Here is a 23,578-nt window from a genome sequence, read left to right as displayed (position 1 = left end):
AGGCGACGGTTTAAAAACTTTAACGGTTACTAGTTTAGAGTTAGAGTAGCTCTTTCTTTTTTAAATTATTGCTCTCGCTCTGGTGATTGCGGCGATATCTCACATGGGCTTTGAACAGCGATTTAATTTGCGGGCACGACTTCCTTATACATTTTCTTTTGTGCGCAAGCTCAAGGTGACGAGGGAGGTTCATTTTTTTCCCTATTTATTATTTTAGCACAGGCTTTCCCTCCCACTTGCTGGGGTAATGATCAAGCCGCATCAATCGTTACTGCCTGAAAGCCGACCACCGGCTCTAAAAAATGGTACCGGGATGATGCATTAGCTGCAGGCATCACCCCGGTACAGCCACTTATCGCAGCCGACGTAGGGCTACGTCGCTTTGCGGTAAGTGGTTAATGGTAGCCAAGGCCAACTTATGTTCGGCACCTCTTTGAAGGAAAGCCAAGATCCTAGCCACCGAAAAAAGGGGGAGGGAGGATGCACCTTCATGGAGTCAAACCATGAAATGTACGATTTCCACGTACAATAGATTGATCTTTCTGGAAGTAGACTTCCTGGCCTTCAACAGCGTAGGAATCACTGAATCAGAAAGACTCCCATCCTTCAACACCTGGCTTTCAACAGCCACGCCGTTAAAGCCAGCGACTGTAAAGCAGGATGGAAGATTGGCCCTTGAGACAGCGGATCTTGCCTGAGAGGAAGTCTCCAAGGAGCATCGGCGACCAATCTTACCAGATCTGCGTACCAAGGCTGGCGTGGCCAGTCTGGAGCCACCAGAATGACTGGAATCCCCTCCACCTCTATTCTGCGCAGAAGTCTCGGAAGGAGTTTCAGTGGTGAAAACGCATAGATCAGCCGATAATAACCTCAAGGAGCCACCAGTATATCTACGGCGTTGGCTAGGAGATCCCGTGACCTGGCTACAAACCTTTGAACCTTCTTGTTGAGCCGAGAAGGCCAACAGGTCGACATCGGATGTCCCCCACCAAGCACACAGGAGATGAAACACCTCCGGGTGTAGACACCATTCCCCCTGATCCAACACCTGACAGCTCAGGTAGTCCTCCTGCCAGTTTTCCACACCTGGAATGTGTACCGCGGAGAGAGCCGGAATAAATTCTCTGCCTATTTCAGGATTTCGTACAGCTCCCGGGCCGCTATGACACTCTTGGTGCCCCCTTGATGATTGATGTAAGCCACGGCCGTCGAATTGTCCTATTGAACCCAGACTGGACAAACTTGGAGGACAATTTTTACAGTGACAGAGGCAAAGCTTTATTGCCCTGAGTTCCAGAACATTGATCGGTAGTCTGGACCCACTGTCAAAAACCCCTGGGCGCACAGCTTCCCCAGCGGGACAGGCTGGCGTCCGTGGTGATCACAGTCCAATACAATGGAAGGAAAGACTTTCCCTGGCGCAATGCCAAGGAGCGAAGCCACCATAGAATAGCAGTCTTGTGTTGTGACTCAAACGAATCATAGAATCCAAGGACTTTGGATCTTTGTTCCATTTGACTAGAATTTCCCTCCTCAATGACCTGGTGTGTGGAACTGAGCAAATTGTACCACCTCAAAAGGTTGACCTCATCAGGCCTAGGACTCTCATGCAAGTCCGCAGAGAGGACAGATTGCTGAAAAACAAACAAATCGCCCTCTTGCAACTTCTGCAGCTTGTCCAGGGGAAGAAAAACCTTCTGAATCCAGAGTCAGATTCAGGTAGACCAGTCTTGAGGATGGTACCAGGGCTGATTTTGCGAAATTGATGGTCCAGCTGAACTCTTGCTGAGTCCTTACAGTGATTGCCAAATCCCCCAATAGAGCTGAACGAGAATCTGCTCCCAACAGGAGATCGTCCAGGTACCCCAGGACCGCAATCCCCCTCTTACCTAGAAGTGCCAATATCTGAGCCAACACTTTTGTGAAGACCCTGGGAGTAGAGGCGAGACCAAAAGGTAACGCCACAAATTAAAAGCCCTCCTCTCCCACAGCGAAGCAAAGAAAATGCTGGTGTCCAGCATAGATAGGGATGTGTAGATATGCGTCCTCGATATCACAGAGGCCAGCAGGTCTCCCTGATGTAGGGGCACCACCACTGTGCGAATAGACTCCATTCAAAACTTCTGTACCCACACAAAGAGGTTCAGAGCTTTGAGATCCAGGATTGGATGCACTTTGCCACGCTTCCTGGGCACAGTGAACAGGTTTGAAAAAAAACCCTAAAAACGTTCCCGAGAGGGAACCGGCACAATCACTCCCTGTGACAGCAAATCTTGCACCGCCTCTCGTAGGTCTGTTAACCGATCTGGTGCTAGGCGGAGGTTGGACGGGAAGAACATGTCCGACGGTTGGGAACTGAATTCGGTCTTGTAACCGTATCGGATCAGTTTGTGAACCCATTTGTCCTGAATCAAGCAAGTCTATGGTTCCAGGAAGAAGCCAAGATGTCTCCCCACCCCAGAAACGGGAGGGCGTCCCTTAGTGCAGACGAGGATTTGTCCCCAGACCTGGATGGCCTGTTATCGGCCTACCCGACCATGTCTTCTTGGAACCCCCAGAAGACCTGAATGGCTTAGCTCCTTTTTACTGCGACCCAGAGGTATGAAAGGGCCGCCTATGAGCAGTAAATTAAGGCCCCCATCTATTACGCGGTGCCTTGCCCTTGGTGGATTGGGGAAGAAGAGTACTCTATCCACTCATAAGGCCTTTGATCAACTCATCCAGGGAGGATCCAAACAACCAGTCCCCTGTAAAGGGAAGGTCAGAAAGAGCCTTTTTGGAAGCCTGGTCCGCAGACCAGCTTTTTAGCCACACCATGCGTCTAATAGCAACTCCCACCGCAGACACTGGCTACCTGTAATGTTCCGGTACCTTTGGTACCCTAAATTACACTTTCCACAAGTGTATGCGCCCCACCATTTACTTTTGGAAAGGTGCGCATACACCTTTAAGACTGGAGCTGTCATCACCCAGCGCCGGACTAGATGGCTATTTAAAGCGCCGGTTCTCACTCACATGTGTTCGTTCAAACACCCTTACCTGGATGCTAACCTTGCTTGAAGCTTCCATGCTTGCAAGCTTACCTCGCTGACGGAACCTCGCCGCGCTGATCCCTGTATCCCGCTACTGGATCATCCGCCTCTCCTGAACCACCCTTCGGCTGTATCGCTAATAGTGCTAAGTACCCCGCAGGGGAATTCTCTATAAACTTATATTAAGCTTACACTATCTAGCTCTGCATAGTAAAGACTGTTTATCACATCTGCATAACTAGATTGCTAGCTCTTGAGACTACTGCTACTTTTCTGCACTGGGTTGATCTCTTTTGTATGTCCACCTGCTATTCTGTCATCTGCTATCATACAACATTGCTAAACCTTCCTGCATCCATCTGCTACTGTCTCACCTTCAAGTGTCTATCACCTACCACCTCCACTCAACCTATCCCTCAACCTTCATCATTGTGTTACCACATACATAAAAGTCATTCTAGGAACCAGCTTGCTAATTGTGTGTATTTACTGGCTGAAATAAGACCTTCCACACATGATGAGTCATTGAGGTTGGGAATGGTATCTCAGCATATCTCTTACATGACTACTGACGTGGAACTATTTCTGCAGCTGAAAATCCACACCATATAAGAAACGCAGGAGCGTTACAGATTGAACTAACCAAAAATGGATTCAGCAGAAATAACCACTCAGGTGACACAATTAAAACAGCAAGTATCTGCGTTAATACACGCACTTGCTGAATTAAAAGAAGACAATCAGGCTCTGTCGCAGCAGGTAATTAGACTGACACAACTTACCTCTGCTCAGTCCCCTGAACCCAAGATAAATCCCCCTTTGGTATTTACAGGCGATCGCAAAAAATTTCGCGAATTTAAAAACGCATGTGAGTTACTTTTTTGCTAAAACCTCGTACCTACCTTACTGATCACATTAAGGTTTGTACTATTATTTCTTACCTATCAAGCGATCCTCGAGCCTGGGCAGATTCTCTTTTTGAGAAAAACGACCAGCTTCTCAACTCCTATGCCTTGTTCCTGGCAGAGCTCACTAGCCTATATGATGACCCCAATAGGCAGAGTACTGCTAATCTTCAGTTAAGATCCTTGAAACAAGGAAGGAGGCCTGTAGAAGACTGTCGCAGAGTTCAAGAGATGGACCCTTGATTCAGAATGGAATGATGCATCTCTGAAAACCCAATTTAGGCTTGGCCTATCAGAAGCTGTTAAGGACGAGCTCGCCCGAGCGGATCTGCCAAAAACCCTGGATGCATTAATACAACTCAGTATTACCATAGATAGAAGACTACGAGAAAGAAAGGCTGAAAAGATGGGAATGCCATTATCCGTTTCCTCTCGGAGTCTGGCCGTTCCTATGGAGGTAGGAACCATACGCCCACCGCTATCAACTATGGAAAAAGCCAAAAGACGAAATGAAAATCTCTGCTTGTACTGTGCATCCCCGGATCACAAGATAAACGTCTGTCCCCTAGTCAACAAAAAGAAGGGTGAGTGTTCACATGTCTCTCTAGGAGGATTGACAACTTCATTCACTAACCCCTACATTTCTGTTTTTTTGACATTACAGTGGGACCAGAACAGGATTACTACTAAGGCCATGATTGACACAGGATCTTGTGGAAATTATATGGATATATGTTTTGCTGCTTTAAATAAAATTCCTATTATTTCTAAACTCAAACCTGTCTTATTACCGGTGTTCCGTTATCCTCTGGTCCGATCACCGATCAGACACAAGCACTTCTAGTCACTATTAACGAGTCTCATAGGGAGACTTCTACCTTCGATTTAATACCATCACCCCACTTTCCCATTGTGTTGGGACTTCCCTGGTTGCACACACACCAACCAACCATAGATTGGAAGAAACGGTCCTTGACCTTCCCTTCTTGTTATTGCGAGGAAACGTGTAACCTCCCGTTTTCCGGGAAGATTCTGTCTGTGGTGACAGATGAGATTGCACCACTATGTTATCAGGATCTTTCTGAGGTTTTTCTTGAGAAAAATGCTCAAGCATTACCTCCTCATCGAGACTGATTGTAGCATTGATCTACTCCCAAATAGCAAATTACCGTTCGGTCATGTTTATCCTCTTTCACAGGATGAACTTGCCCATCTCAAAACCTATTTGGATGAGAACTTGGAAAAAGGTTTTATTAGACCTTCCACTTCTTCCACAGCAGCAGGACTCTTTTTTGTTCGCAATAAAGATTCAAGTCTCAGACCTATCATCGACTACAGGAAATTGAATGCTATCACAATAAAAGATCGCTATCCTCTACCGCTTATCCCTGAGCTCATTGAGCAGGTGCGTGGAGCTACCTATTTTTCAAAATTAGACCTGAAAGGAGCATACAATCTCATTCGAATCCGTGATGGACACGAGTGGAAGACTGCATTCAGAACTAGCTACGGATTGTTCGAATATCTTTTGATGCCATTCGGCCTATGCAATGCCCCTGCAGTTTTCCAACGATTTATAAACGATATTTTTAAAGACTTACTAGATTTATGTGTTGTGGTATATCTGGACGATATACTTATATATTCACGGACCCTGTCTGAACACATAAGACATGTAAGACTTGTATTATCGAGATTGCTTGCACATAATCTTTATGTGAAGCTGAAGAAATGCTTGTTCCATAAAGATGAGGTACTCTTTCTAGGCTACATCATATCCAAAACAGGAATCGAGATGGACATGAGTAAAATATCCTGCATTCAGGATTGGCCTACACCAACTACACGCAAGGCGCTACAGCGATTCCTGGGATTTTCAAATTTCTACAGGAAGTTCATAAAAAACTTTTCTGCTATTGTGAGACCCCTAACACAGCTCACTAGCATAAAAATACCATTTAAATGGTCAGAAGAAGCAAATAAGGCTTTCCACTTGTTAAAGACAAGGTTTACTTCCGCTCCCATATTACGCCATCCAGACCCATCCCTCCAATACATTCTGGAGGTAGATGCGTCAAACATGGCAGTAGGAGCAATACTCTCCCAACGACCTACCCACACTTCACCACTTCATCCAGTCGCTTTTTTTTCTAAATCCCTGAGCAGTCCCGAGATAAATTACCCCGTGGGTGAAAAGGAACTGCTTGCTATAAAATTGGCTCTGGAGAATTGGCGACATTTACTCGAAGGCACCCAATTACCAATAATTATATACACGGACCATAAAAACCTCCAATATCTTCAGACTAGCAAAACTCTCTCGCATCGACAGGTACGATGGTCACTATTCTTTCTAAGGTTTAACTTCCTAGTGACCTACACACCTGCAGATAAGAACAAAAAGGCGGATGCACTATCACGACTAACTGAAGAAAACTACTTTGAAATCCCTTCCGTTCCTATAATACCTCACAAACGCATTATTGGAGTTGTCCGTTCCTTGAAGGAAGAGGTTCTGCATGGTATAAGTTTGGATTCACCCCCACCACAACTAAATACTGATGCAGAGGGCTTCCTCTACTACAACGACAAACTTTACATACCACCTACCCTACGCACCAAGATCTTGGAATTATCGCATGATGTGCCTATGGCAGGACATATGGGTATGACAAAGACTTTCAATTTGATTTCTCTGCAATTCTGGTGGCCTGACATGAAAACATCTATACAAAAATTTGTCTCTTCATGCAATGTCTGTGCCAGGTCCAAAATTGACACTACGAGACCATCCGGTCTACTATGCAGTCTACCAATACCCCAAACTCCATGGGAGGTTTTGTCATTGGACTTCATCGTAGAATTGCCTCCTTCCAAAGGATTTAATACCATCTTGGTGTCAGTGGACCATCTGACAAAGATGGCACATTTCATTGCTATTCGCAGACTACCTTCGTCCAAACAAACGGCAGAACTCCTGATGAAACATGTCTTCAGATTACATGGTATCCCAAAAACTCTTCTGTCTGACCGTGGATCCCAATTTATTTCTAAATTCTGGCAAGAACTATGTCACATACTACGGATTGAGCGGAAGCTCACTTCTCCTTACCATCCGCAGACCAACGGACAGACTGAGAGAGTCAACCAATGCATCGAGCAGTATTTACGTTGTTACACTTCTTACCAACAGGATGATTGGTTGGATCTTCTCCCCCTGGCAGAATTTGCCTACAACAACGCAACTCACAGTACAACCAAGCAGAGTCCGTTCTACTTGAACTATGGGTTCCATCCCTCTATTCTCCCTCCACGCATCCTTCCTTCAAATAACCCAGTAGCCTCAGACTATCTTACCCAAATAAAGGATTCTCTGGGTTTACTAAATACTACCATTGCACACGCTCACAGTCAACAAAAGAAGTACTATGATCTTCGTAGAAAACCTCCACAGTATACTATCGGGGACCTCGTTTGGCTCTCAACAAAAAACTTGAGACTGAAGATCCCTAGCAAAAAGCTTGGACCTCTGTTCTTGGGACCTTTCCCAATCAAGAAACTTATTGGAAAAGCTGCAGTGCAGCTTACATTGCCAATGGACCTAAAAATCCATCCCATTTTCCATGTGTCGCTACTAAAACCCCATGTTCCGGACCAAGGAATAAGGCCTAATATTCCACCTCCCCCTCCTGTACAAGTTGAAGGTGGAGAAGAATACGAGATAAAAGAGATTCTGGATTCTCGTATCTACAGAAGAAGACTTCAGTACTTGGTTAGATGGAAGAACTATGGGCCCCAAGACGACACCTGGCTAAACACCTCTGACATACATGCCCCTAGATTAATCCGCAATTTTCATGCGAGATACCCAGACAAACCAGCTCCAGAGGCCTTCAGGAGCAGGCCTTAAGGGGGGGGTATTGTAATGTTCCGGTACCTTTGGTACCCTAAATTACACTTTCCACAAGTGTATGCGCCCCACCATTTACTTTTGGAAAGGTGCGCATACACCTTTAAGACTGGAGCTGTCATCACCCAGCGCCGGACTAGATGGCTATTTAAAGCGCGGGTTCTCACTCACATGTGTTCGTTCAAACACCCTTACCTGGATGCTAACCTTGCTTGAAGCTTCCATGCTTGCAAGCTTACCTCGCTGACGGAACCTCGCCGCGCTGATCCCTGTATCCCGCTACTGGATCATCCGCCTCTCCTGAACCACCCTTCGGCTGTATCGCTAATAGTGCTAAGTACCCCGCAGGGGAATTCTCTATAAACTTATATTAAGCTTACACTATCTAGCTCTGCATAGTAAAGACTGTTTATCACATCTGCATAACTAGATTGCTAGCTCTTGAGACTACTGCTACTTTTCTGCACTGGGTTGATCTCTTTTGTATGTCCACCTGCTATTCTGTCATCTGCTATCATACAACATTGCTAAACCTTCCTGCATCCATCTGCTACTGTCTCACCTTCAAGTGTCTATCACCTACCACCTCCACTCAACCTATCCCTCAACCTTCATCATTGTGTTACCACATACATAAAAGTCATTCTAGGAACCAGCTTGCTAATTGTGTGTATTTACTGGCTGAAATAAGACCTTCCACACATGATGAGTCATTGAGGTTGGGAATGGTATCTCAGCATATCTCTTACATAACTACTGACGTGGAACTATTTCTGCAGCTGAAAATCCACACCATATAAGAAACGCAGGAGCGTTACACTACCAGTGGAGCCGCATCCAGCTACGCATCACATATATACAGAAGGGCTTGGACCATTTGCTCCGTTAGCGCTATCAGGCTTGACGAGAGCTGCTCTGTTTCCAAGTCACCTTTCGGCAACTTCGCCCATTCCGCTATGGTCTGACACCAGAGTGATCACAAAGACCAATTTCAGTATTGAGCTCGCTATCACATACAAATGACGGGACACACTCAATCCGTCTATCCACGGGGTCTGTAAATACCGGGAACTCCTCCACCGGAACCATAGTAGACTTGTTTAGTCTGGCGCTTTCTACTAGTGCAATTTTTTAAAACTAAATCCACTTTTGGCACCAGGTTTTCCAAAACTGCTGTAAATGCAGAGAGGGCTGCGACCTGGAGTGTCCTGAAATTGCACTAAGGGGGTCTGTGGGTGAGATTTGGTCCTGGGACTCCATATTTACTTAATAAAAAAAAAAAATGTCACTTTAAGAAAAAACTGCAAAAAACACGATCAGCACCGCTGCACCAGCGGCACCACAAGTTTCAGCCTTAGTACAGCCTGCAGCAGGGTGAATGAGAAATACCTACAGGGATCCCAATAAAATACCGCCAAAACAATATCGAGGATATAGAAACGTTCTGTGCGGAGAGAAAAACGATCTGACACAGGAACAGGAAATACCTGGGTCATGTACTAGAGTCACCCTAGCTTCTCCCTGCTGTCCAGCGATCGTGGATTCCAAGAAAATGGCCGCCCCGTGAATTTCAAAGGGAAAATGTATACATTGCTGCAGGGTGAAACTACAACAACTGAGGAATACCCGAAGGTCCAACCGTCCCAGGGAGGGGCCCACGTCCAACCCGAGACCGCCAGAGAAATGGGGGGGTGGACACACTTACTCACCATACCAACGGCATCAGGTGGGCACAACTCCGAACAGACTACCTCACCACCCGGGATTGGGGTGCTGACGGGCAGGGGGTATGCTGCGACTCAGGGCAACACCCAGGTCGAATGCATCCTGGCGAGGTGTTTCACTCGCAGGCCAGCCCCCGTCCATCATCGTCGTGGCGAGGCCTAGTGCTGGACTACAACCTGCGCACGCTCACTGGCCAGGCTGGGAGACCTTAAGGAGCTGGCATATCCAATCCCAAACCCAGCCGGCTGTTGCTTGTAGTTCTCTCAGGAACAAAGCTAACTAAAAAGTAAATTCTTACAAAAAGGTTAAAAAAAACAAACAGTCAAGACTGAAGTCCCAGCAGGAAACTAGATCCTACTCCTAGGCTAGGCAGAAACAAACTGAAGCCTATACTAGAGTGCGTGGGTGTATGCCTACAGGGATGGCCCCAAAGGCTTTTTCCTACCTAGTGTTCTACTCCTGTAGGGGGCAGCATAACCCAAATGGTCAAGAATAATATGGAGCTGCGTCTGTCAATAAGCGATAGAGAAATCTGGTTTGCTTCCTTCAGGCCTGCAAGACTCTTTGCCCCTTTGGCAGTCAATGTAAGCCACAACCCTGGTATTATCCAACTGCACCTTGATTCTATGTCCTCATCAGATGGAGGTCCAGTGTTGCAGAACCATCTAAATTACTCAGATTTCTCTATCGTTCATTGACTTGGATGCTGATGGGGAGCATTGCTTCCAAAGGTGACTATGTTTCCTGGGCCATGAGGGACTGGAACACTCCTCCCCAGCCTGCAAAAAATCTTTTCTTCTCACATTCCAGTGATAGGGAAGACCTTCCATGATGTTAGGACTGGGGTTAATATCCACCAAAACAGGGAGTTGCTTACTTGGCTAGGCAGGAGCATGCTTGTTCCAGGTCAACAAGGTGTTTTGTTGGAGAGCTCCTGAATGAAATTGGGCAATGTCACAGCCTTGAAGGAGGCTACCATGAGGCCTCGAACTCTCACTGAGAATCGCATTGTGGAAGGTCTCTTTGATTCTCAAGCACGGGCTCTGAGAGAAAGAATTCTTTCCTGGAAAGAAAACCTTTGCTTGGGATGTGTCTAGGAGCAGACCAATGTGAAAGAAGTCTGGAGAGCTGTTTTTTTTTTTTTTTAAAACTGATAACCCAACCAAAATCCTTGAGAATCTGACTTGTCCTATGGACATTTGCTGACAGCTGTAAGGACAAGGAGGACAAGGATATGCAAGTTTCAATAATGTAGGTATTTTGTCATATAATAAATTACATTATTCCAATATTTCATGTTACTCACAGGTAGGGTATGGGTATTCATGTGTGGATGGCTGGGTAGCATTCCTGCATTGTCCCAAGCGATCCTCTCTACAGAGGAGAAGCAAACTTACATTTGACAGATTTTGTAGTAGGAGTGTTTGAACGGTGGAAAGTTTGCTTCTAAACGGAAATGATAAACTTCGTATGAAATAACTATTAATACTGTTGAAGCACTTAAAAATTTAATAAATTTAAATATTACATATATATATATGATTACTGTAGAGAGGATCGCTTGGGACAATGCTGGAATGCTATCCAGCCATCCACACATGAATACCCATACCCTACCTGTGAGTAACATGAAATATTGGAATAATGTAATTTATTATATGACAAAATACCTACATTATTGAAACTTGCATATCCTTCCAGACTAAGGTACCCCACGGCTCCTTGCTGCAGGTTTAGAGGACACTGAGATGTTTTGCAGAAACAAAGTCTAAACAGTGTATGTACCAATACCTTATACTAGTATACTAGAATTCAAACCATATGAATATTTACAATAACACATGTTATTGATTATGTATTTCAGCTGGGTGACAAAGAATTTTTGAAAAAGGCTATAAATAGCCAAAACGCGTCAGGTTTAGGGATAGACTCTGTGAAACACCATTTTCCTGGAATCATACAGGAAACACAGAGACCCTACCCTCATCTTTGTCACAACTTATCACATATGTCACAGATTCTTTTGAATCTTCTTTCTTCATTAACTTTTACCACATTGGGCCTATACCCAAACACCAATCTTCACTTTTGGAATGTATGTATATATTATGATTTATGTATAATGGAATAAATCCAATATTTTTATATTTGTATCAATACCATTACTTGCCCACAAAGTCCCACCACTTTTGGCTTGAGACACCAAAACAACCCACGTTTTTACCGTAAAATTCCTTTCTCTGAGTCCTCAGACAGTCGGCGCCCATTCACACAGTCTTCCCTTATGGGGTATTGACTTCATCTCCACAGGAGTTTCTAGGCATAAGACTTGTAAAAGAACAATAAATCTACATAGTCACACCCATGGGGGCTGTCCTAGTCCAATACCCCCCTGCAATAGCCATCCCAATTCAGTTTGGTCGCAAGCAGTGAAAGTGTATAAAAAGACTCCAAAAAGAGGGGCGGCTGTCGGAGGACTCAGAGAAAGGAATTTTACGGTAAGATTTTACAAAAATTCAGTTTTCTCTTACGTCCTCCGACCGTCGCCAATTCACACAGTCTTCACTTATGGGGATGTCCCAAAGCAGTGTAGACATGAGGGGTGGGCAACACAACCGCCAGAAAAGCAACGCAGTACCCACATCAGAGAAAGGAACCTTACATGTACGAGAAGGTAACCTTCTGGGTAACAAAAAAGGGCTAAACATGAGCAACAACCCAGGAAAACAAATAACCAAGGGGAAAACAAACCCAACAGCTAGGGACCCGTACAAAATCAGGGTTCCCTATGGAACCATTCTGGTCCCTATGGAACTGCCGCACAGAGAACTTTGCCGCCAAAGGATGCCTCAGCTAATGCCAGAAAATCAATTTTGTAGAATTTTGAGAAAGAGTGCACGACGACGAAGCCGCAGCCTTGCACACCTGGGCCACCGAAGCCTGATGCCGATAGGCCCAGGACGTACTCACTGACCTGGTAGAGTGCGCCTTGACAGGGAAGGGAGGAACCCGTTCCCGCAACGAATAGGTCTGTACAATGGTCTGTCTGATCCATTTGGCAATGGTTGCTGCAGAGGCAGCCATACCCTTCCGAGGTCCCTCAGGAAGGACAAAGAGAATCCGATTTGCGAAAGGATTCAGTCGACGACAGGTAAACCCTGATCGCCCGGACAACATCCAAGGAATGCAAGGCAACCTCCTTTGGATGCTTAGGATTCGCACAAAGCGAAGGCAAAACAATGTCCTCATTCAGGAGGAATTCCAAAACCACCTTTGGCAAAAAGGACGGATTAGGTCGCAAGACCACCTTATCCCTATGAACCACCAGGTAAGGGGAGTGGCAAGACAACGCCGCCAACTCTGACACTCTGCGAGCAGAAGTGATCGCTACCAGGAACGCAACCTTCTTAGATAGCATGGGTAATGAAAGTTCCCTGATGTTTTCAAAAGGGGAACGCTGCAACACGGACAGAACCAAGTTCAAGTCCCATGGAGGTAAGGGCTCCCTTCTAGGGGAGCCAGGTGACGCACACCTTGAATAAAGGTGCGAATCAAGGAATTAAGACGCCACAGGGCACTGGAAAGGAATAGCCAGTGCAGAGACCTGGCCCTTAATCGTGGCAAACGCAAGACGCTGGTCCACACCAGTCTGGAGGAAAGCCAACACCTTCGCCACCGAATAGGCACGAGGAGAGAAACCCTTGGACTCACACCAGGCAAAATACGCTTTCCATGTACGTTAATAAACCTTACCAGAAGAGGCTTTTCTAGCCTTGATCAAAGTAGGAATGACCTCTGAGCCAGGCCGTTAAAGCCAGCGACTGTAAAGCAGGATGGAAGATCGGTCCTGGGACAGCAGATCTTCTCGCATTGGCAGCCGCCACGGAGGCTCGAGGCCAGTCCGGCGCCACCAGAATCACCAGCGATTGTTCCAAGGCCAACCTGCGAAGGAATCTGGACAACAATTGAATCGGAGGAAAGGCATAGATCAGTCTATACTGACGCCAAGGCACCACCAGGGCATCCGAGGCATCTGCCGGAGGATCGCGCGTTCTTGCCACGAACCTTTCCCCCTTGTGGTTTAGCCGAGACGCGAACAGATCCACATCCGTGGATCCCCACTTCGCACACAGCATCCGAAACACCTCCGGGTGTAGGGACCATTCCCCCTGGTCCAGGGTCTGGCGGCTCAGATAGTCGGCCTGCCAATTCTCCACACCCGGATATGTGAACCGCCAGGGACCGCATACAGGTCCTGAATGACGAGGATTTGTTGTCCCTGAGGGACTTGACCTCGTTCTGTAGGGTCCGGAGCTTGTCCTCCGGTAAGAACACCTTTGCTAGAGGAGAGTCCAGAACCATTCCCAGATACGGGAGACGAACCGAAGGCGACAAGGTCGACTTCTGAATGTTGATTGTCCAACCGAACTCCTGAAGCGTCTGGAACGTAGTGGACAGATCGCGCAGCAGGCTCTGACTGGCAATCGATCTTAACAGAAGATCGTCCAGATATCCCAAGACCGCAATGCCCTGTGCCCGCAACAGGCCCAGAACAGGCACTAACACTTTGGTAAAGACCCTTGGAGCCGAAGCGAGACCGAAAGGTAACGCCACAAACATGGAATGTTCCTCTGCGATAGCGAATCGGAGGTACCTCCGATGACCCTCAAAAATGGGGATGTGTAGATACGAATCCTTCAGGTCTATAGAGGCCAGGAACTCCCCCGGATTCAGGGAGGCCACCACCGAGCGGAGTGATTCCATGCGGAACTTTGGAACGCGCACGAAGCGGTTCAGCGCTTTTAAGTCCAGAATCGGACGCACTTTGCCCTGCTTTCTGGGCACGGTGAACAGATTAGAATAAAAACCCCGAAATCTGTCCCCATGAGGCACCGGGACTATCACCCCGAGGGAGAAGATCCCACACCGCCTGATGTAGGTCCTGTAACCGCCCTGGGGTCAAATGAAGATTTGAGGGAAAGAATCTGTTCGCCGGCCGTGAAAGAAATTCGATCTTCTACCCTGACCGAATAATTTCCTGAACCCACCTGTCCGTGATTCAAAGCAGCCAAGGTTGGAGGAAACCGCGCAAACGTCCCCCCACCCCTGTAACGGGTGAGGGCGCCCCTTCAGGCAGAGGCGGACTGAGCCGCCGCACCGGCCTGGCCGGATTTTTGTTTGCCAAACCAGGGCTTTTTCTGACCACCTTGGCCCTTGAAGGGTTTTTTCCTTGTTCTGCGCCTTGAAGGCACGAAAGGACCCTTGAGTAGGTTTAAAGGATGGGCCCCGCTTACCGCGGAAAAACTTGCCCTTAGGATTCTGGGGCAGCAGAGTGCTCTTACCCCCAGTGACTCCTTTATCCAATTCGTCCAAGGATTCCCCAAAAAGGCGAGACCCCGCATAGGGGATGTCAGCCACCGTCTTGCTGGATTTATGGTCAGCCGACCAGCATTTTAACCAGATTAGGCGACAGTTAACCACAGCGACACTGGACAGGCGAATCGCCAAAGGGGCCTCATTTAGAGCCGCATCGCACAAATACATGACCCCGTGATAAATCTGATCCACCATCTCCACTGTAGTGGGAGGAGCAGAGTCGGCCACAAGGGTGCGTTTGAGCACCTTAATCCAATCCGCCACAGCCTGAGCCACCATCACAGAGGCAAAAATAGGCTTGAGCATGGAACCCGGCACCATGTAGAAATGTTGGGCAAGAGATTCCAGTCTCCTATCAGTAGGATCCCTAAACACCGGGGATTCCTCGGCGGGGAGCAGGGTAGCTTTGTTCAACCTGGCCACCGTGTGATCCACTTGAGGAGGCACACACCAGCGCGCAGCCGTAGTAGCCACAAAAGGGTAGAGAAGTTGAAACTTCTTAGGCACCACGAAGGTGTGTTTTAAATTACGCCATAGCTCATTCACCTTATGGTGAAACTCTGCGGGGCAAGGAAAAACCTGCGCCGTCTTGCGGGTCCTGTGTGTACCTAAAGAGGACACAACGCCCGGAGGAGTGGGCTCATCCTCCAAATGTAGGGTTTCCTTTACTGCTAGGATCAACTCATCCATCCCTGTAACCTCCGCCTCCCCCTCAAACTCTTGCGGGTCCTGAGAAGAGCGAGACCCCGAAAGGGCCACGCTACCTACAGCAACCATGTTACACTCAGAATCAGAAGAAAGGGAAATTCTAGGCCTTTTTCTAGCAGCACGTTCAGACATCAGCACATCCATTTTTGACACCAAGGTTGCCGCAACAGCAGCCAAATTAGGGACGGTGGAGGATTCAGAGGACCCTGAATCCCCCACCAAAGCTGGCTGGAATTTGCTGTCCTGGGATTCCATAACAGAAAAGAAAAGGTTTTTTTTTTTTAAACTGGCCCTTTAAGAGCGCCGTGGACCCCCACAGCACACCACTATAATACTGTGACACACAGACCCCCCCGCAGGGACAAAACTGACCAGGAAGATTGCACAAGGCAGGACAGGAAAAGAAACAGCAGGACAGAACCCCACAGAGGGTTACCAGCTTCTTTGGTCGGTTCTGTGAGAAAGGAGGAAGTGATGTCAACGCTGGAGGCTGAACTAGGCTGCAGGCGAAGGGAAAATGGATGCCTATTGAAACTAATGGGAGGCTTTGGCAAGATGGCCGCCGACATGTGTTCGGAACGATCGTTTGCCACACACAAGATGGTGCCGTAAGGCGTGAAAATACACTACATAGCATGCTGTATGAGCGCCCACAGTGAAGCCAGACATGCTGCCCACACTTAAAATGGCGGACCGGCGGTTTTTAACCCCGCAGCAGTCGCCGCATGTGTCTGCATCCCCAAGCAGCCTAAAGTGACATTAGGAGAGGGACCCCCAAAACCCCACACAGCGCTGCTGTGGGAGAATAAAAATCCCCGGAGGGACCGGGACCAGGGAGCCCAAAACGCAGAGACACAGGGGACACCACAGACACACAGGACTGCCGACCCCAGACAGAGGCCCCACACAGAATGTACTTACCTGTACCCGATGGCGTGGGGTGCCTCATATCAAGCGGAAAACAGCCCACCCTCAGATGGCAGGGGAGTGCCGCCAGCCAAAACGCAGGACACTAGTAGTGCACGGACGAACCTATGCTGTGTCCAGTGAGGTAGCCACCTCACATGGCTGCATCCCTGATGGACAGGAAAGGGTCGTTTATGAGGCCAGGGCAAACACATAGCCTGCGAAACGCTCGATGGCGGGCTGGGATTCCATCTGACCCTCTGTCCTGGAGAACCAGGACGGTCAGTCCGATTCCTGGCCCCGCAGACGCCGTCTTCATCCGAAGATCCACCAACTAGTGCTGATAAAATAAACAGCTAGCAATGTAAAGAAAAAATTACATCTTTTGAAAATAAGTCATAAAAGAAAAAGAGAAAGGCTGAGACTGTAGCCTCAGCACAGGGAAGCCTATCCACTCCTGAAGCTAGGCAGAAGACAAATTGCATTGGGATGGCTATTGCAGGGGGGTATTGGACTAGAAGGACAGCCCCCATGGATGTGACTATGTAGATTTATTGTTCTTTTACAAGTCTTATGCCTAGAAACTCCTGTGGAGATGAAGTCAATACCCCATAAGTGAAGACTGTGTGAATGGGCGGCGACTGTCGGAAGACGTAAGAGAAGGTTATTTACCAGCACTGTGGATGCCCTGTTAAATTTGAGAGGGTTTGGGGAGCTTGGCTTGATGCCCCAGGCTTGGCCCCAGTAGACCTGATTATAGATAGGATATTGGGGTAGAAGGCTGTTGGTTACTCAATGATGGTTATTACTATCTGATTTTGGAGTGCTCTATTGGCACGGTCATTTCTGTTTTCAGCCACTCGGTGGGGCTGTATGTTCACCTTAGTGAGCTCTATACAGTTGGAAGCTGTAATTGCCCATTTATTTTCTTCGGTTTTGTACATTATAACTTTGCATTCTTTTGCGAGTGTTTATGGAACATGTATGCTTGAATGTGCTCAAATAAACCTTTCTTATGATTTAAAAAAAATAAAAAGGGGGACAGATGAATTCCAGGAAGTAAATGCTACATAAATCATCCACCCTTACTCAAGATGGCCATGGCCAGAAATACTAGGGGGTATATTTCCAAGTGATTTTTCAGCAAAATAAAGCATGGAGACATGGATGGATGAGAGGGCTGCCTCTGAATATTAAAATTACTTAAAACAGTGTTTTTAGTTTGGGATAATCAGATGCAGTGTAGTTCTGCTTTAAATATAGCATGTCATTTAACCCACTTGCTTACAGATGTCTTGCTTGGGCTCCCAAACTGGCAAGCCAGTAGGTAGCTGGTGTCATAACTGGTCACATGTACAGTACCAAGACAACTGCAGATCAAACAGAGGCTTAGATTACACTTTCCTTTGCTGTAAAGGTTAGGGAGGTTTTAGTTCCAATTTATTTTCACAATAATCTTACCTTAAACCAAGAGAAAAGGGGCATAAATGTTAACCCCTTCCTGCCCAACCCCAGCATCCTCTTAATAATGTCTTACCGCACAAGAGGCAGGAAGATTGGCAGCTCACGTGATCAATGCAATTGGTCCGGCCGACTTCAGATCATTGATACGGAATGAGAGCTGTCTTTGACAGTTCGGTCACTTTGCTGGGAGTGGGCTCTCAGCACAGAAAGCTCTGCTGCCCATGGACCCATATGTGCAGTGTGTGGGCGTTAAAGTCTACCCTCTTCGTCACTGCGCATATACATTACGTGGACAGCAAGAGGTTGACATGATTTATCAAATTAAGAAAAAAAAAAAAAAGGACACAAATCCTTCCTAGAGATTTCTGTATAGATGTGCGATTCCAGGGCCAAAATTGGGTAGATCTTTTTTGTATAGGTTCAACATCATATGCACTGAGAGAAAAAGTCACACACCACTGCATGAATATACACCAAAAATGCATCGACTTTTTCTGTACCAGACAGTATGACTTGGTAAAGGTTATTAACGTTCAACTTTATTTTTACAGGATTTGGATAAATTGAGTAGTAAACAACTGATACAATGCTTCCAAACATGTATATACTTCAATACTTCAGTTCTTATTGTAATTTTACTGCAAAACTGGGTTGATTACATTACTTCGATTTTTATGTCAACCATGGTACTACCTGCCTGGAGTTTGCATGTTCTCCCTGTGCGGGTTTCCATTGGGTTCTCCGGTTTAACTCCACACTCCAAAGACATGCGGGCCGGTTAATTGGCTCCTGTCTAAATTGACCCTAGTATGTGTATGAATGTGACTTAGGGACCTTAGATTGTAAGCTCCATGATGCCAGGAACTGATATGAGTGTACTATATATATATATATATATTTTTTTTTTTTTTTTTACACTTTCAAAATAACAGAAAATAAAAAAATGGTGCCTGCAAAAGTTTGGGCACCCCGCAGAGTTAATATCTCAGCCTTGCAAAGGGGGCAGTGCATGCTATAAATTCTGCAGGGTGCCCAAACTTTTGCAGACGCCATTTTTTTGTTTTGTTTTTTTTTTTAAAAGTGTCAATGATGGAAATAAAATCTAACTTTTGTTGACATTTTAAGAATGTCTAATCTGTAATTTAATGCCTTTTGGAGATTTTTCCATCTTTCCTTGGCTTCTTTATGCACATTAATAGAAATTTTTACCTGGGGTGCCCAAACTTTCGATCCCCACTGTGTATGTATGTATGTATGTGTATATATATATATATATATATATATATATATATATATATATATATATATATATATATATATATATATATATATGTATATGAAGCGCTGCATAAAATGACAGCACTATGCAAGTACCTGTAATCAATAAACCCCATAACTGTTAGGGATCAGGTATCCAAACCACATCTTGATGATTACAGGGCTCAAAAATGTTTGGTTTGACAATGCAGCTTATACCCCCTATAAACAGCCAATGTGAGGACCTATAAAACTATTACTTACCATCATATTCAGGGAAATAATCAACTAGATGAGAGTACATTATTTTCTCCTCCAGGAGATCTTTCTTGTTGAGAAAGAGGATGACTGAGGAGTTCTGAAACCAGGGATATGTGATAATCGTCCTAAATAGTGCTTTACTTTCTTCCATCCGGTTCTGCAAAAACAGAAGAGACATGGGTTATACACACTGTGTTCCAGTAAACACTATATAGCATTTATAAAATGATAACTGTGACATTCACCAGTCATTCAAATGGTCAATAATTCCAGATAAAGCACATGCCCCATGAAGATTCTCCTGCAGTGCATACTACTTAAATAATATAAATATGGACCTATGGGTTACCAACTGACATTTGCAATCTCCTACCGCCATCATGCACAACCACTGGGAATCCTCCCCCTCTGGCACAAAAATGATGCTTCAGCCCAACAGACATCTGGATGAATATGAAAAAGTCTGGATGTACAACAAGCTGTTTTTCACAACAAGCTATTTTTCACATAGCAAATCAATATTTAAGATCAGAAAAAGGCTACTTCTCATGTCCCCTGAATTTCCACCTGCCTTGTCTTAAAACTCTTAAAGCACTATTGTATCAAGAATACAGTGCTCAGCATAAATGAGAACATCCCTTTTGAAAAGTAAGCTTTTAATCAATATCTCAACGAACACAAGAACAATTTCAAAATTGACAAAACTTGAGTTTTAAAAAGAGTTTTATAGAACGTTTGTTTTAAGCTCCATTATATGAATGTAAGGTTAATAATATAAATTAGATTACAAAATCTTCAGTTTTACTCAAATTAGTTGATGCAAAAATGAATACACCCCACAACAAAAACTACTAAATCTAGTGATTTGTAGGACCTCCATGATTTGTAAGGATAGCATCAAGTCTTCTAGGCATGGAACGAACAAGTTGGCGACATTGCAACATCTATCTCTTTTCATTCAAGAACAACCTCTTTTGCAGCCTGGATGGAGAGCGATTCTCAACTTCTCTTTAGAATTCGCCATAGGTGTTCGATTGGGTTCAGATCAGGAGACATAGTTGGCCACTGAATCACTTTCACCCTGTTCTTCAGAAATGCAACAGTAGCCTTAGATGTGTGTTTTGGATCATTGTCATGTAAAAGTCAACGACAACCAAGGGCACGGAGTGATGGCAGCATCTTCTCTTTCAATATCGAGCAATACATTTGTGAATTCCTGATACCAGCAATAAAATGCAACTCCCCAACACCAGCAGCACTCATGCAGCCCGACAGAAGAACACCACCCTGTTTCACTGTAGGCACCATGCATTTTTCTTTGTACGCCTTACCTTTGTGACGCCATACAGTTTTTATCCCATCAGTTCCAAAAACATTTATCTTGGTCTCATCACTCCAGAGTAGAGTCCCAGTAGTCTCTTTTCAGCACGGGCCCTGGCAAATTCTAGGCAGGCTTTTTTTGGGCATGGGCTTTAGGAGAGGCTTTCTTCGTGGACGACACACATGCATGCAATTCCTTCGTAGTGTATTCTGTATTGTGTCACGAGAAAATCACCCCAGTTTGGCTTTCTACTTCTTTAGCCAACTGCAGTGAAATGCATGGAAATTTTCTTCAACCCTTTTCATCAGAAGACGCTCCTGTCGAGGTGTTAACTTCCATGAATGACCTGGACATCTCTGTGAGATTGTTGCCGTTCCATCTTTGTTAAATTTTTGTATCACTTTTGCTACAGTATTTTGACTAATAAGTAAAGCTTTGCTGATCTTCTTGTAGCCTCCACCTTTCTTGTGTAAGAAAATTATTTTCTTTTTCAGCTATTGTGATACTTCTCTTCCATGTGGTGCCATTGCTGACAGCATGACTGCTGCAAGCACCAATCAGCAAATCCATAGCCGAAGAGAATCTAATATATACAATGTTGGTGCTGCGCTGTCAGATACTAGCTAAAAAGTAATAAAATAAGAAACAAAAAGGGGTGAAATAAATCTTAGATATGCATATGACAAAATGTGCAAATAAACTGTGAAAAAAAATATTACAAAATTTTAAAATAACATATGTATCACACTAAATAAGATAAAGTGATCTGAAAGATTTCAAAGTGAATAATAAATAGGTTACAATGATCCTATTAGCAAAATTCAACCATATATGGTAACTGATAATCAAAAGAAGTGATCAATATGAGTCCATAATGAAAAATTATTAATATAAGTCCATAAAAATAATTAAAAAAATAAAGTCCAAAACACAAAAATGTGAATCAGTGTGAGATCCCTTTACCATGCAGGATATAAAGAAAGTGACTGGTGTCTTTTATCCAGTGCAGCGACACCTCCACATGTGCTAGTCTCTCACCTTACAAATGTAAGGTTACAGCACAAATGGGTATCTGTCGCTGAATGATCCTATGCTTCCAGCTGCCTTCTGGGGTCCTCCAATGGCGGGCTCAACTGGTAGCTTTCTATGATGGTTAACATCCCTGATGAAGTCATGTGGGTTTGACGCTATGAGTCGGGGCTGATCGATAGGCAAACCGAAGTGTCGCTGGAGGACGAGCTGCTCGTGGATGATTTGTTTGGTTTAAGCATATGGCAAATGAGTTAACTAGCTGTTTTTAACCAATACATTTGGGACACAATATTATACCATCTGGAGCCTTCTTTACATAATAATTGTATTTCACTTGTCTCCAGGTATGTCCTCAGTATGAGTGATATTTGTGGGATATATCACTCATACTGAACACATACCTGGAGAGCCCATCTGACCACCATAGATGAGATGTTACCCACCATAGAAAGCTACCAGTTGAGCCCGTCAAAGGAGGACCCCCTTTGAGGCAGCTGGAAGCATAGGATCATTCAGCGACAGATATCCATTCATGCACAGATATCCACTCATGCTGTAACCTTACAGCGGTAAGATGAGAGACTAGCACACGCAGAGATGTCACTGCACTGAAATTATTTTTCATTATGGACTCATATTTATCACTTCTTTTAACAGTTACCATACATGGTTGAATTTTGCTAAAAGGATCATTGATTAATTTGTATCTGTTTATTAGTCACTTTGAAATATTTCGGATCACTTTATCTTATTTAGTGTGATAAATATTTCAAAATTTTGTAACATTTTTTTCACAGTTGATTCATTACACATTTTGTTGTATGCATATCTAAGATTTACATCACCCCTTTTTCGCTTTCTTATTTTATTACTTATTACCTGGTATCCCACAGTGCAGCACCAACATTGTATATATTTAATAGCACTGCACAGTTTAAAGCTGAGCTCTAGGAATATTCTACTTTGTCTAAACTCGCACTGGGACAGCTTGGTTACCTGTAATTATTGAATATGCCACGTCTGGTGGGCTGCTGGGATAAGCAGTCTGTCATACAGTAAAAGTTTTCCTGTTCTGACACCTCTTCCATTCAGAAAACTTGCTATATTCTTTTCTGTGATTACAAGGCATTGTCCATTTGGAAAAGGTGGGGAGGAGGAACCGATGACCTCACAATCTACTCTTGTTCAAATAAAGAACACTTTGTATTCACTGAAAAGAATACATGTTTTCTGAAGTGGTGTCCCAAGCGACCATAGGGTAAACTGAACACCAGGAACAGGAAAGAACTTGCTGTATGTGGGATTTCCCTGCAGTCCTCCAGATGTGCAATATATAGTTACAAGTAATCACGCTTTCCCAATGTAAATTTTAGAAATGGATCATCAGTTCTTCTTTCACTGGGTGAATTATGGAACAGTTTCTGCTTTACTCTCAACACTTTTTAACGTGTGGATTATTCTGTATTAGCTAACATTTGCTAGGACCGACCTTCATCCATTTAGCTGAAAAATTATTTCAGTATAATTAGATATTGTTATCCTTACAGAGCTAGAAAATTGCTTATTGTAATTCACTCATATTTCCTGCGCCAGAAGCCTAACATTATGATCTCATTTTTATAAATTGTTTTGTATATCCAAAATGTGAAATCATGGGTGAAGAAAAAACACACACAACCTG

General features: G+C 44.9%; 1 protein-coding gene across 1 annotated transcript in view; it reads right to left on the bottom strand.

Annotated features, from left to right (window-relative positions):
- Window positions 1-23,578, bottom strand: part of LOC309544234 (guanine nucleotide-binding protein G(q) subunit alpha) — a 210,458-nt gene that overhangs the window by 5,751 nt on the left and 181,129 nt on the right. The window contains exon 6 of the mRNA XM_082243127.1: window positions 19,548-19,701. Coding sequence (XP_082099253.1) covers window positions 19,548-19,701 — 154 coding nt within the window. The remainder of the gene's footprint in view (window positions 1-19,547; window positions 19,702-23,578) is intronic.

Source organism: Pelophylax lessonae (assembly GCF_965119305.1).
Source record: "Pelophylax lessonae genome assembly, chromosome: 1".
NCBI lineage: Eukaryota > Metazoa > Chordata > Amphibia > Anura > Ranidae > Pelophylax > Pelophylax lessonae.
This window is presented reverse-complemented; position numbering and strand designations above follow the sequence as displayed.